This window comes from Poecilia formosa, unplaced genomic scaffold (genome assembly GCF_000485575.1).
Source record: "Poecilia formosa unplaced genomic scaffold, Poecilia_formosa-5.1.2 Scaffold453, whole genome shotgun sequence".
In the NCBI taxonomy this organism is placed as follows: Eukaryota; Metazoa; Chordata; class Actinopteri; order Cyprinodontiformes; family Poeciliidae; genus Poecilia; species Poecilia formosa.
This window is the reverse complement of record NW_006800392.1, coordinates 391,085-406,324: the sequence shown is the minus strand read 5'-3', so window position 1 is coordinate 406,324 and position 15,240 is coordinate 391,085. Positions and strand designations below refer to the sequence as shown.

Sequence of the window (15,240 nt, the reverse complement as noted above, 5' to 3'; positions counted from 1 at the left end):
CGGAGCTACAAGCTACAAACACTGAATAGAAGAAGAAGAAGAGGAGCTGCCATCGATGCAGCTGCAGCCAGGCATGATTTAATGTTACACAATACACTTTTACCAAGTTGCTCAAAGTCTTAACTGGTATTGTTGTGCATTTAAGGTGTAAAATTTACCTTCGACCAAACGTCCCCCAAATAAATCCCAGCGCCCCCTGCCGTCCTCTGAACGCCCCCTGGGGGGCGCTACCGCCCACGTTGAGAACCGCTGAGCTAAGGTAATAATAAATGTATGATGTATAAAAATAACTCAAAAATCCCTAACAACCAAAAACCCACAACAGACAGAAATATTTCGTGTTTTGGTTACAATTCATTAGTCTTGGAAAGCATGTCTTTATTTGCACATTAAAAAGTTAAATTCAGTTTATTCATATTGCCAAATAAAAATCAGTTTTTCTAAATTATTTTGGTTTATGTAATGGATTCAAACGGATAATTTTTTTTTAAATTTCTGTCCTTAAAGTTATTTTCAGATCATATTCCTCTGAATTTTGTAAATATGCATATGATTGCATCCATATGTGAAGAACAATAAATCAGTTTTATTTATTATATAGAGCCAAACAATAGAAATTTAATGTTTTAGGTCCTCATTTATCTGGAGTGGCATCAATGTTTACAAACAAACAAGAACATTATAAAAATAATTGGAAGAAATGCATTTAGTGATCAAAAATGATTCACAATCCAAGTTATTTTCCTTCACTACGATTTTATATTGATTGACTTCTGGAAACTTTTTGTTTGTTCTGTAATTGGATTGTAAAAAGTCCAACATTTCTGCTAGCATAGCCTGATGTGAATGCTAAGGCTAGTTAGCGTAACCAGTGATGACAGTGGATAAAAGGTTTTTCTGGAAAAGTAAGTTGCTTCTCCACTGTTGGCACATTTAGCAGCACTTACACAAAGTGATTTACAGCGCTAAGCCCCGCCTCCTGGCTCTGATTGTTTTTTGGTGCATTTCTTCAGACGGTAATAGCAGCTCAGGAAGGAGGTGGAGGAGATCAGTCTTAACAGACTATCTGTCTTGCAGCAAACTGTGACGATAAGGTGACAGTTTTAACAAAAAGTTAAAAAAACAACAAATTAAATAAAAGTTACACAGTGCAGCTTTAAGTCTTCTGATAAACAGAAATGAAATGATGGACGTGAAGAAGCCGAGCAGATTTGTTGGACATCTGTTGTTTTTGTTGTGGTTTGTCGACTCCGCCCATTTTCTGCTTTGCTCATTTTGTCCAGCATAAGTTTTTAGTTGGTCTTAAATAATCCAGTAAAATCACAAATAGTTAGAATCTCCTAGGAACTCGTTTCACCAAGCAGAAAGGTCACATTGATACGCAGCTTTAGCTTCAACTCAAATCGTAACCAGTTTAAAGGAGTCGGCAGGTTTTTGGTTGAGCCCCTTTCCCATACATTTCTCATGAGCATTTTTCTGTGAAACTGACTTTTTGTACTTCTTGGTGAAGTTACCATAAAATTAGGTCACTGGTTTTGTTGTGACCATAACGACGTGCAGAAATAATGTGACTGCATCATTTACCAGATTCATTTTGCTCTTTACAGCTTTAAACCCTTTGAGAAAACATTTAGAAGCAGCACATAATATGTTTTATTTAATTTCAGAACATCACCAATACAAAAGTACATTTGGAGAACAAACGTTTATAATCGAGCTCCTCTGCCTTCAGTGCTGAAGAGAAACGGCCACTTTGCATCTGCTCGGCTGTCAGCCTGGCTTCCTGCAGTTGGCTCATTCCTCCACGTTTTAATCTAAGCCATAAACTGTTGTATGAAATGAACTAACCTTTGAACTTTTATTCTTATAAAGTCTCTTTGCTCTCCTGTCCATAGCAAAAGGCCAGCTGTGCTTCTTCTCATTGCATCAAGATACGATTAGGCTAAACATCAGCTAAATCTTTATAAAGGTTAACATAAATTATACCAGGAAACGCATGAAAAAGACATTTTATTGCTTTAATGCAAACGAAAAAAGAATATATTGAATATTAAGAAGTTAAAAGAAAACAGTTTTGACATTTGAATTTTCAATAAAAAAATACAGTGAACATGAAAAATATGTTTTTGTTTTTGTAATTGTAAAAACAAAAATGGCAAAGATTAAAAATAGTGTTGATTTGGGGTTTTCTCCGTTTACTTCAGGTTCTGTCCAGTGAGTCTCTGTGATGTCGCGTCTCTTTCCCCCTTGATTGTTTCCTCTGTGTGTCGTTCCCAGTAATGACCTCCTGTGTATTTAAGTCCACCTGTTGCCTTTGTCTGTTGTCGGGTCCTTGTCTTGTCGCTGTTCGTTTGTAGTGTCGTACTGTAAGTCGTCTGCTCCTGTCCATTTGTTTAACCTGTTGCTGCCAGTGTGAGCCTTAGCCTCCTCTCTGCTGTGCTGCCAGTGTTTTGGAACCTTTTTTCATTAAATATCCTTCATCACTGCAGCCTGGGTCCAAAGCGATTCTGCCTCACCACCGTCACTGTGCAAATCATGAGACTGGCTTCCAGTAGGTACTTCCTCATGCTAATCACTGGCGAGTTTTGCTGACTGGCTGCAGATTTGCTTTATATGCTGGAACGTTTCTCTCACTGTTCAGATTCTCTGCAGACGACAAACTCGCCTTCATCTCTGCACAGTTCTGTTCTGTCTTTCAACTGTCTAGTCAAAGTAAAACGGAAAAGATGGGGAAAATTAACGGATGCCTGAAAGTTGTGTTCATCATTTTCAATTCCTTGTTTACAGTAAGTAAAATAATTTTCAGAATTTTTTAAGTAATTGATTATATTTCCAGAAAATTTCAAGGTAATGTTCTTTCCAAAGCCAATTAAGGTTTTTATAATATTCATTAACAAGAGAAACTTTGTGAGGCCAGCAGGTAAAATATTTTACGTTTAAAATCATTTCAAAAATGCTTTATAAAAAGCAGTAATTGGAAATAAAACTAGCGAACTGTTCACTTGTGGTTATTTTGTTTAGTTAATATTTGCATATTTGTCAGAAATGTATTTGTTTTTAATGTCAATACATTTTAATTTGTTACTGTATATTCTTGATAAAAATTAATAATCTTCCAACATCAGCAATTCTGTCCAGACTGTAATTACTAAACTGTTACTTTAAATTTTACTGCAGTTAAAGGTGATGGACTCGTTAATTAAATCGTTTTATGTCCATTTTCCTTTAGTTGAGATTTTAGTTTCATTTTGCTCTCTAGTGTTTCAATGCAGAAATTACAAATATGTGAGAAAATGGGCATTTTAAAAATATTTATTTCAGAATCAACCATAAATGTTAATTTTATGCTGTGAAATGTGAAATCAGGTTATTTGGACATGAACCTAAAGTGGTTCCAATCCATCCTGTCAAACTTCACACAGCGCTAATGATGCAGCCTGGAGAGACTTTATGTATACATTTTTCAGTGTTTTTATATGAATAATGTTGAATAAATCTTTCCTTGCCTTTTTTCTTCAGTGCCTCGGGATCTGGATGATGTACAGTTTAGGACGTGCCATGACCTATGGGCATCAGGTAAAAGAGAAAAACAATTCAGTTTAAAAATGATTGGAAAAGGGAAGTTTCTCCACACGAAAGACGGAACCTGTCTGCGAACGTTCAGAGAGAGAAATGGATGTGGGTCATGTCCTGTAGTAATCAGTTTGCTGCACCGTTTGTGTTTTTGCTCTCTTGGATCAGATGGGAGGAGTGGACAACCAGAACATGATCTGGGCTTGGATTTTTGCCATCGGTGTTGTTGGGATCTCCACACTTGGGAGCCACGCTGCACGCACTGAGAATAAATGCTGCCTCACTGCTGTATGTACAACTTAATACACAAATATAAACTAAATGATTAAAAATGAAGTTGACAGTTTGATCATGTATATTGTTTTCTGTGCAGTTTGCAGTTTTCATGGGGATTGGAATGGTCCTCATGCTCATCTTTGGAGTTGCTGCCATTGTTTTAAAAAACCAGGTAATTACTAAAAAGTTAATGTGGTGCAGGAAATTGGACAGAGTTCAGAAAACGGGTCTGTCTGGGAAGCTGCGAGGTTCAGTTGGTGGAGCAGGCGTAGTGATTCCTGACTGCTGGGGGTCGTTAACTCGCAGAAACCAGTCTGACGGCTACAGACCTCAGTGTGGTGCATCCAGGCACTGAACAGTGAAATTAGTCCACTCATTTCTGTCAAGAACACTAAAGCACTCCACACCAAAGCAATGCAGGTTTCTCTGGTAATGACCGTTCTTGCTCTGGACACACGTTTACTGCAGCTGTAACTTAACAACCCACCTTCTCTTCTGCAGCATTGTGGTGCAGCTGTGGAGAGATGTGACTTGGACTTGGAGCTTTGGTTCAACCTTGCCATTGGGAGCAATTTTGGATTTGCCTTCATTGCTGTAAGTTTTGGTCATTTTCTGTTTTTTTTACCATCTTTTTGTTCTCCTGTCTCTTATGACCAACTGTCTGTCCACTGGTTCTTCCAGATGATGGGCTTGATCATCTCCACTAACATGATTAGTCAGATCAATCATCACGACCGCGCCAGAGTGCCAGCTATTGCAATGAGTGCTTACTGACCAATCAAGAACCTCCATGGCTTGATGGGTTTATGGAATGATGTAAGAATATTGTTCAGGTTTTCATAATGTTTGTTTACCTTGGCATTAGTTGCCACATGAAAATGTTTGAAACCCTGACTGTGGTAAAAATGACCCCATTTCCTCATGTTGCAACCATACATGTTGTATTTTATGATTGTTTCTGTTTTCAGCTGCAACATTTCACACAAGCTTCATGTTCCACTGCTGCACTCTCAGTTTTTCATCTTTTTCTCTCACGATTTGGTTTTGGGTTTAGATGAAACTTTAAAACTCACTACAGTTGAGGTTGCAGACATTTACCACGTCCTGCCAAAAGAAATCACATAGTTTTCTAACTAATCAACACTCCACCTACTTACTTTGTCTTTTTTTTTTTTCTTTTAACCTACTTTACTAAATTTGTAACAACATCTATAAATTAAATGACTGTGGGTATTTGTGATAGTTTTCTTTCTGTTTCTGGGCTTTATTATTGCCAAAAGGTCTTGCCATATTTTTTCTGTTTTGTTCATTATTACTGCTAGAAGAATCATTCTTTTGTGTTCAGTTTCTTATTTCTTATGTTCTTCCCTCTGTGTCGTTTGCTTTTTTCTGTTGTATAAATTTGAGACTTTTAAAATTTTTCATTTTGAGTCTTAGTTGAACTCCATGTTTGTTGGTTAGTTTCCTCCTCAGGTTTTCTTTCCATCAGACTCTCCTGGATCCAGTGTCATTCTCCAGCCTTTCCTCAGTCGTGAATCTTATTTTCCATGATTTCTTCCTGGATTTTTCTGTTTTGCTCCTCCAGTTTTGATGCCGTCCTCTTACCATTTTAAACTCGTAAGTTTTCCTTTTTGTCAGCTTCTGCATTTCGTTCCTGTTTCAACAAAATGGCCCCGACTTTTAAGATAACTCCCAACAGCAACAAAATATTCAAACAGTGGCAACGGTCTTTGGTAAAAAAGTTTAACATTATTATGTGAATAAAAATGGGAAAACATTACTTTAAACTTTCTCAGGTTTCTGTTTTTTTTTATTTAATATAAGACTGCCCCCCTTTAATGTAATCCTAACCCCCTCCCCCTTTGAGAGTCACTAGATTAAATTTACCGTATTTTCCAGACTATAAACCGCTACTTTTTTCCTAAGCTTCAAACCTTGCGGCTTATAGGCCGGTGCGGCTTATATGTGGATTTTTCTTCAACCACCAGGGGGCTCTTTAGCAGGAAGTGAATCATTGGAAGTCAAAATTGGAAATAAAAGAAGAAATTGCCCATTAAAACGGAATTAGGTTTTAATAGGGGATTGAAATTTGAGAATGTTGTTGATCAGTTAAATAACATTGAGGGGGAAAAAAGAAGATTTTTCATTTTTTAAATACTGGGATCAATATGAGAATTTGAGGTATGGATATTAGGATCCAGTAGGTGGCAGTAGTGCAACAATAATGGATGCAAGCTGCCATTGAAATCTAAAGAAGAAGAATGCGCTCGTTTTCATTTAGCACATGCTAGTAGCAGACAGGAGATTTTTCTCTTCAAACTCGTACACCCTCATAATCAGTTCAGTTAAATCTAAACTCGGCAACTTTTTCTTTTTCCACCGTAATAAATGTGATATTTAACTGACCTGTTATGACTCAAATGCTGGCTGTCCGCCCCCGTCTGCTGCTGCTGCATCGCTGTGGAAAACCTGGAGCAGCAGAGAAATCTGCGGCTTATAGTCTGGAAAATACGGTAGTTGGTTAAAAGTTGAAGCTACACATATTTGTCAGGGCCGGAGTTTGCAAAATCTAGAGGAAAAAACCCCCAATGAAACTGAAACTCTGGGCCTTCATGTGATGTTTGAAGTGTTTATCGGTGCTTTATCATGGAGATATGAGGAAAGCTGAAGGGATATACTGAGTTTAATGTCTTAATGCTGAAAATTCAGTTTCTGATCCAAAGCACCCAGGCTACATTTTAGACCCCAAACAACTGTTAGTTTTTCCAAACAAATAGGAAAGAAAACAGTAGGAAATGTGACTCACCTGCACATTGATGACACATTTACTGAAAGACGGTAAGAGGCTGCGGTCATGTGGTGGTAAGATGAGCTAGTGAGAGATGGCCAGGTAGCTGGTACATTTATATTCAAGTGTATATGTTGTCAAATTTCTTGAAATAGATTCATACATTTCTTTATTTAAAATGTTTTTTATGTCTGATGCGTAAATGTCATTCATTAACTTTAAACTGGAAATAATTGCAGTTAAAAATGAAGCCACAAAAGTGCTTAATCAATCTAAAGTTTCACTATGCGAATTAACTTTCTGAAATAAATTAACTTTTAAATATTAAAATCTATTGAATGTAACTGTAAATAAAAGTGGGCCAAGAACAGAGCCTTGAGGAACCTCACACATAAAAATCACATGGTGAACAAATAAAATGTTAAAACCAAGAATGTTTTTAATCCATCACTGACTCAGAGGATTTAAAACAGCTGAGAAATACTTTTATATGAGGGTCCAGACTTTAATAATCTGTCCAAGATGAATCGCAACATAAGTGGTAATTGTCACGACTCGAAGTAAAACATGAGTCTTAGCTCTCCTGACACCAGACTGTCAGTTTTACTGTAAAAGCTGCAGGTGGGAACATGTTAGCCACAGTTTGCTCCACCACCCTCTGACCTGTTTTCACCAACCACAAGGTACTTTTTAAGTGTTTTTGTCTTCTGGTTTTTTCCTACACATTTTGGTTCTGGGCTTAGATGCAGAAGTGTTTAAAACGATTTAACAGTATCAACATTATGATGCTACTTTACTTTCAAGACTCACTAAAGAGTTATCTTTTGTGTATCCCACATCCTGTCACACATTTATCGAAAGTTTCCAACGGATAAAAGCTCCAACTTCTCATTCATTGGCTTATTTTCTCACCTTTAATCTACACCAGTATACGTGCGTCTTGTTCAGAGTTATTTTAGGTTATTTTGACTGAAACGGCGCCTTTGGTTTTTGCTGTTGAAGTACTATGGAGTCCTAAGGTGAGACCGAGAACCAGCCATTGTGAGAAAGTTCTTCTGAGTGTGTAACACATCAACAGCAGCCAATAAAACCCTGTGGCAGTATTATGGTCCTCCAACAACCCGCATCACCTCAGCAGTTGATACTCCAGGTTTCCCACGGATCCAGTTCAAACCCGCTTTGTTCAGAAACTTTGACACAACTTGACCAATTTGTTGTTACCCTGAATTTTTAAATTTGCTCTCAAATTTTCTGTCTCAACTGTTTCTAAAAGCAGCCAAACATTTAAAAATCACCCAGCCATTGTTTGTGGTCTCACCTTAGACAGTCACTGTGCCGTTACCTAGCAACCAAAGTGAAGCTCTAGCACATTTGGTCAGCTGGTTTATTGCTGCATGTGCTTCAAAGATGCACGGCTGTAAAACTGTGCATCTGTTTGCAGCCAGTTTTACATGCATGTGTAAACACTGAACTGGGTTGAGAGTTCATGGTCTACCATACCAATTATCCTACGTTTCTTGTGACCAGTTCCTTAGTTTCCTAGAATCTGAATGATAATAGCAAGTAAGACATCTCCTACTGGTTACGGGGTGAGACTTCAATCAGTGTAGCTCCTGACTTAATCTCTTAACAAGTGACGGCAGGACAGGCAGCTGTAGAGATGAACTGAATCTCTCGAACTCTTGGTCAGTTTAAGTTTTAACTCGCCTTCAATCTTATAAATTATGGCCCAAAGATTCCAAATACAAGCAGCAAATGAATTTCTACACCTCCTGCCTCTGACAGTCTTCATGGTTTAAGCTTTTACTCAAACCTCAAAGTTGTGCCTGGCATTTCTACCGTTTTAAAGGAGTATTTAGCCGATCAACAGGTTTTGGTTGTTCCCCTTTTATCATGAATTTCTTAACACCCTATTCCGTGAAACTGAGCCTGTCCGTTTCTTTTAACTCCGTGGCTTTCTCTACTTCTGTCACAGATACCACAGAACTGGGCCATTGGTTTCGTTCGCACCATAGACCACGTGCAGAAATTGTCTGCAGCTGTGACAAGAGATGTTTTTAACCTCTTCTTCTCTACCTGTTGTTAGATTTAGTTTCTGGTGCTGTTGTGAAAACCACACAGACATTTAAACATCCTCCTTAAATACTTCAGGTCTGCTGCAGAACATGAGTCAATGTTTGTGTTTACAGCTTTTAACTCTTGGAGAAAACATTTGGAGACAGAACAACATATTTTACATTTAGTACTTCTTTTCTTGCCAATTCTTTAAAAAACTTTTTCTTGAATATATATATATCACAACACCATATAGATATACAACACAACAATTTAAACGCAGTTTTTCAGAAAATGTTTAAAGAATTCTCATATTGGTAATGAGACGGTTTAATTGTTTGGAAGAAGTCTGTCACTGATTTATCAATTAAACATTGGATAATACATAGTTAATTAAAAATCGTTTTAATGACCAGTAACTAGTTACCCATTATTACCTTTTGAACTATGTGTCATAGTAGCTGGTAGTTACGGTTCCCCAGTGTCACACATCTGGTTCAACACCTGGAAAAAAACTTTTTCCAGGGTTTCCAACACTTGGAAACCTTTAATTGAACTCCAGTCAGTTTGCCCAGCAGGTTAATTTGTGGAGGTTTAAATGAACTCTGATAAAAAGCAAACTCTGGTTCACCTACAAACCTCGGTCTCTGTTCAGACGAAGTGAACTCTGATGCGGTTCGATTGAATATGTGAACACCAAACAAACTGGAGACCGCTCCAAAACCAGGAAGTGGCATTCTGGGTAAATGCAACCAAAACAAACATGCTAGTCTAGAGAGAGTGGTAGAAATGTCTTGTGGTCTTTCGCCAAAGACTAAAGAAAAATCTGCAGACTCTTAAAATCTGATGCTGCTCCATTGTTGTTGACATTTTGTGTTGCTCTGTGTCTTCTGTGTCGTTTCCTTCAGTGGTTCCTGGTGCAGCGCCCCCACAGGTCAGGAGGGGAACAGGTTTTTCAAAGCGTTCTTTTTAACTCAGTGCAGTGTGACAGTCACTATTAATATGCCAGAATGCATCAATAGCCAAAATCCCTGCTCAGCTCTTATTTCTCGACTTTTTGTATATTTTTGGGTTTCCCTGCCAGATCTTAATCTGTTGAGCTTCTCAGCCAGTTTAAACTTGGTCTTGTGGTTTGGTTGGTTTTACCAACAGATCTTATCTCAATGTGCGAAAGCCAACGGCTGTTTCTTATGGAGTGAAAATAGTCTCAAAAATAGTTGTGCACTCGTAACCGGATCTGTGTGTAAATGCAGTTTTGTGTGTGCGCACCAGGTGATTTGTGTGTATTTTTTCAACATGTATATGCGTAGGAGAAGGTTTATTTTATTTTTAAGGTTTACAAATCCAGTATTACACACGCACAGATATTTTGAGACTATTTTCACTCCATAGTTCTCCAATCAGCTGGTTTACCACAGGGTGGTTGTTTCTCTCTCCTTTACTACTCATCTTATGTACCAGTGACTGTCGCTCTACACCATCTAACAACCATTTTAATTTAATATGTGAATGATTCTAACTCTGGGTTTGCTGTGGATGAGTTTGTTTTGGTGTGATGAGATATTTTACAGTTCAATGTCAATATAGTACTTTCACTTTCCTTAGACTCAGACTGAGACAACAAAACAAAAACCCTTAGAAGAGAAATTAGCAGGTTAAACAAAATGTGGAATATAATAATGCTGTCATGAATAACTATACTTTAATATCTGCTTTGTATTTCTCCAGTTTCCATGGATAAACCGGAGTTCCTCTGGTATTTTGTTAACCTCGGTCCGCTGATCGCCGTCATTGTTTCTTGTTTCTGAGTTTTATTTTCAGCCACAGTTTCCATAAGCTGAGTTCTTGTCTTTGGTCCCATTCTGTGCAGAGGTTTAGTTAGTTTCTCTTCTGCATTCATCCTGTAGTTTTCCTCACTGTCTCAGCTATTCGTATCCTACAGGGGTGAAAGTAGTTTTAAATTCTTGGGGGTACTATGATAAAAAAAATTATATATATATAAATATAAAAATATTTTTTATATATTTAATTATTTAATTTAAATAAATAAATTAAATAGTTTGATAAAGGAAAAGCTCTGAGCCCGACAGCACCAAACCATTTTTTTTTTACAATTAATTTAATTTCACATAATTATTGCTAGAAGCCATTTGTTTGTTAAACACTTAATGAAACATATGTGCCGTGTTTGATGTTTGTTGTAAATGGCATATTCTCACAAAGAACGAGGTAATTAGTCCAAGTTTGTCGTTTATTGAACATTCAGAAACTACAGAAGCTGTGATGCGCCAAGACAAAGGTAAACAAAGGTAAACAAAGGTAAACAAAGGTAAACAAAGGTAAAACAACCCGAACAGGTGATCAACTCTAAACCACTCGCACTTTTTTATTCTCCGACGCACAGGATTGCGCAACACCTTGTTGAAACAATAATCACTGAGATTATTATTGTTGTCGGGTCGTTAATTTGAAAACGTTTTGTTGATGTTTTTGTTGTTCTTTAATAAAGTTACGACCGTTTTAAGCGAGTCAGAGGAGGACCTGCTGCTCTCAGCGTCAGTTTGTCACCTGATGCTGAGATCGACGTGTTGCTGCATCGCCGCTCTAGCAAAACACGAACAGTTCAGAAATGATATGAAATGGGAAAAAAGGTGTTCATGAACTGATTGAGTCGTGTTTTAGATTCTTCTTGACAGACTAATCAGTCACGGCTGATTGAACTCACGGCTGTACAGTGAACTTACTGATTCTTGACAGCAGACAGCCGCTTTTGGGGGTTCGCAGTACCTGACCGTATCCCCTGGTCACCTGTACTATAAATTATTGTTTGAAGCAACTTTTGAATTTTAACTTTTATTCTTAGAAAGTTTCTTTCCTCTCCTCTGCATTAACATACTATTGAGCTAAAGATTAGGGTGATGGCAAAGAGGCCTTTCATCCTGAAAGCTTAGAGCTCATTATCAGAGATAAAATGTCAAAATACCAAAAACACACGGAAAAAACTAGTCAGTAATAATAAGATGGGTTTTATTGCTTTGATGCAAATTAATATATTGTATGGTAAGAACATTTTGGAAATTTAAATTTGTAGTAAAATCTAAATTAGAACGTCAGTTTTTCTCTGTTCCTTCGTTCTTCAGTAGTTTCTATGAAACAAAGCAGCTTTTAGTGGCCAAACTTCCGTTTTTCCAGGTTTTCTGGTAAAACTGAAGTTTAAAAGCAGGAAGAAAAAAACCTAACAATTGAACACAAAGCGTTTTTCTGCGTTTCCTCCTGGAACTGCTTTAGTTGCTGATTTTATGCTTCCTCCTTCTGCTCTTGTTCAGACTGAAGATGTTTATGTTTAATCTCATCTTCTGTATGATTGAAAAATATTCCTTAAATTCTGCTTGAAAAACATCTTGAGTGGAAATGAGATCCTAAAACTGGAGCATTTTTAATTCCCGTCTTGTTAAATTTACGTATTTGTTTAGTTTTGATGCTTCCTGGTCATTGGCAGGTTGCTGATTTCCCCTCTGTGTCTTTGAGCTGATCGCCTGCAGGAGCAGCAGCATAACTTCGTCTCTGAACAGTTCAGTTCTCTTTCAACTGTCTAGTCAAAGTAAAACAGACAAAATGGGGAAAATTGATGGATGCCTGAAGGCTGTTTTCATCTCCTTCAATTGCTTGTTTACAGTAAGTAAAATTATTTTCTTTGGATTTTATAAGTTTTTTTTTTATTTATGTAGAAAATTTAACTAATGTTCTTTTCAAAGCACTTAAAATATATAATAATTAATGAGGCCAGCAGGTAAAAACGACTAGATATTTAGATTTTTACATCTTAATTTTTCAAAACTACTAAAAGGGAGAGCAAAGTAGAAATAAAAATGGCAAAAATATTCACTTCCTGTTACTTTTGTTTGATTAATAACTTCTCTGATTTTACTTATTTTTCTACTTTCCTTCCCATTTTTCTGATGCCTCAAAGATGCAATCTTCTAAATTAGTTTCGTTTTTTGCATAACTGTTACTATTTATTTAGTTATAAGGGATTTAATTGCTTTTCAAATTGAGTCTAAATTGCAGGAGTCGCTGCATATCCTTGATAGAAATGAATAATTTTTCAAAGCCAACAGTTTTGTCCAGACTGTCGACATTAAACTGTCACTTTAATCTTGACTGTAGTTTAAATATTTGAATTATTTTTCTATTATCAAACATTTTTATGTCCAGTATCTTTGTTTAGTTTTTAGCTCTGCGTTGCTCCCTAGTGTTTTAATGTAGAAATGACAAATATGTGACAAATAGAGAAAACTAATATTTTTAAATGCATTTATTGAAAAATCTGCCATGAAATGATAACTTTGTGTGATGAAATGTGAAATTTAACCCTCACTGTGGCTCCTATCGCATTTCACTGATGCTAATGCTGGTTAAACAGACTATTATCAATAACATGTTTTATTTTCTTTACTGTTAAAATTTCATTTTTTGCGAATCTGAAGGAAAATAAAATGTTTTTGTATTTTGTTTGTTTTTATTGAATAAACTTGTGAATTCCTTTTTTTAGTGTTTGGGAGGCATGTTCATCTACGGATTACTGCAGACCAATCTCAGTGACTATAAGGTAAGACACAAAAACTAAACTTTAATGTGCTTTATTTTGGACTAATGTTTCATAGATTCTTTCCTTTGAGGAAATGCCGCCTTGCTCCCGTAGCCTGGAGACGTAAACGGCCTACGATGGGTTAAAATCCTCTCTGTAATGATAATTGCCAATAACTAGATACAGTGGAGAACAGAAAGTTGGGGGAAACAAATAAACTTGGAAAAACTTGAAACAATAATCGGTGAGTCCTGTGTTTTTGCTCTTTGATCAGACGGAAGGGATTGACGCCCCGAGCGTACTCTGGCTCTGGGTGTTTGCCATTAGCACTATCCTGATCTCCTTGCTGGGGAGCCACGCTGCACGCACCGAAAATAAATGTGGCCTCAAGTTTGTATGTACATTTCACAAAATTTAATTCTAATCCTAAGTTGATCACTAATTCAATAATTATTGTTTTCTTTGCAGTTTGCGGTTTTGATGGGGATTGGAATGGTGCTCATGGTAATCTGTGGAGTTCTTGTCAGTGTTTCAAAAAACCAGGTAATCTACTACAGAAGTTGTGTAGTGCAGGAAACTGGGCAGAGTTAAGAAAACAGGTCAGTGTGGGGCGCTGCAGGGCTCAGCAGGCGCAGCGATCACTGACGTCGACGCACAGCACCGTCTGACTCAGACCTCATTCGCTGCATCCAGTCACTGAAGGACAACCAGCTCACAGACACAGTTGCAATGAAATCAGTCTTTTTATTTCTTTCTGTCAAGTCCTGGAACCATCACTAAAGCTCTCCATACCAAAGCAATGCAAGCTTCTCTGGTATAGACCAATAACCAGATCTCTTCCTGTACGGTGAAGTCTAGTGCAGAGTTTTATGGCTTATTGGTATCTAACCATTTCCTGGAGTTTGTCACAAAATAAAATGAGGCATCAGTTTTCTGCAGCCTGTTTTATCAAATATTTTGTTTGTAGAAATGCTGTTGAGCTTTTAGCCTTTTTTAGTCCAGCAAAGTGCTGATGTCATATATGGAAAAACATAAAGGCATAAAATGAACATGCAGTCTCCACTGATACCGTCACTCATTAGAAAATCCCCAATGACATCAAAGTACATTTCCTACTTGTTTTCATCCTGTATGTGTTTTGTCTGGTTCTATCTAATCATGTTCTGCCTTAATGTTTAGGCCATGGAAAACTTTCGAAGTCCTGAAGTTGCCAAGGAGATCTTGAAAGACGATGAGAAAAAAACAATTCTTATAACTGTGCAACAACAAGTAAGACTAAAGGGCTCCCCCTGGTGGTGTTTTAAAGGAAGCACAGACAAACCTGTTTAATAAAAAACACATTGTGCATATTAGTGATGGACAAATAATTAGATTAAAATTAAAGCATCTGCAATTCTTTTGTTTCAGAATGTATGCTTTGTTGTAATGTATAAAATCCTAATTTTAAAGTCTCGTGTTTCAGCTTTAGTGTTGTGGATGGACTGGAGTCGAGGACTGGGGCTCAGACATCCCTGACTCCTGTCGCTGCACACCTTCATATGGATCAGGATGTAAATCCATTTCACAGGTGAGTTAAAAAGGTTTAATAATTCATCTTCTGTTAAAGAATGCACTAATTATCTGCAAATGTTTGAACATGTTGTTGTTTTCTCACAGGGATACAGAGGACTTTTCTCTGTCCACCCCAAGGTATTCAGTCAAGCAAATGTCACTTCACCATTTTGTCACATCTCCAGGGTGCAACCCGTAACGTACTCTCAACTTTCTGTCTTTCAGTCCTGTGGTGAAGTTGTTGGGGTTTATGTTGAATATGGCATAAATATTATCCTTGGCATCACTTTTGGATTCGCTTTCGTTGCTGTAAGTTCTGCTCATTTTCTCTGTCATCATCTACAGACAATCATCCCTGCACAGCAACACAAATCCTTTAAGACTGAAAGACTTGAGAAGGGAGACAAAA

General features: G+C 37.3%; 2 protein-coding genes across 3 annotated transcripts in view; both read left to right on the top strand.

Annotated features, from left to right (window-relative positions):
• The first annotated feature begins 224 nt into the window (after nucleotides 1-224).
• Nucleotides 225-5,481, top strand: LOC103155885 (uncharacterized). The gene is made up of 8 exons (XM_007577769.1): nucleotides 225-259; nucleotides 2,490-2,555; nucleotides 2,642-2,786; nucleotides 3,520-3,576; nucleotides 3,742-3,861; nucleotides 3,947-4,021; nucleotides 4,351-4,443; nucleotides 4,531-5,481. The coding sequence occupies exons 2-8, from the start codon at nucleotides 2,536-2,538 to the stop codon at nucleotides 4,621-4,623; spliced, it is 603 nt and encodes a 200-aa protein (XP_007577831.1). The 5' UTR covers nucleotides 225-259; nucleotides 2,490-2,535; the 3' UTR covers nucleotides 4,624-5,481.
• Nucleotides 5,482-11,957: 6,476 nt separating this feature from the next.
• LOC103155881 (tetraspanin-8-like) overlaps nucleotides 11,958-15,240 on the top strand; it is a 44,935-nt gene continuing 41,652 nt past the window's right edge. The window contains exons 1-8 of one of the 2 annotated variants that reach the window (XR_478081.2): nucleotides 11,958-12,367; nucleotides 13,245-13,301; nucleotides 13,555-13,674; nucleotides 13,749-13,823; nucleotides 14,460-14,549; nucleotides 14,743-14,847; nucleotides 14,937-14,969; nucleotides 15,057-15,140. Coding sequence is in view for 1 of the 2 variants with exons in the window: in XM_007577766.2 (XP_007577828.2) it covers nucleotides 12,308-12,367 (60 nt within the window). In the remaining variant the exon portion in view is untranslated. The remainder of the gene's footprint in view (nucleotides 12,368-13,244; nucleotides 13,302-13,554; nucleotides 13,675-13,748; nucleotides 13,824-14,459; nucleotides 14,550-14,742; nucleotides 14,848-14,936; nucleotides 14,970-15,056; nucleotides 15,141-15,240) is intronic. The other variant, XM_007577766.2, reaches the window with a different exon arrangement.

What these genes read in the sequence shown, in the direction of transcription:
- LOC103155885 (XM_007577769.1), top strand. Translation starts at nt 2,536, where the DNA reads ATGAGACTGGCTTCCAGTAG. An exon ending in ATGAGACTGGCTTCCAGTAG is followed by an intron (nt 2,556 to 2,641) that starts GTACTTCCTCAT and finishes CTCACTGTTCAG; the next exon opens with ATTCTCTGCAGACGACAAAC. An exon ending in TTGGATTTGCCTTCATTGCT is followed by an intron (nt 4,444 to 4,530) that starts GTAAGTTTTGGT and finishes TGGTTCTTCCAG; the next exon opens with ATGATGGGCTTGATCATCTC.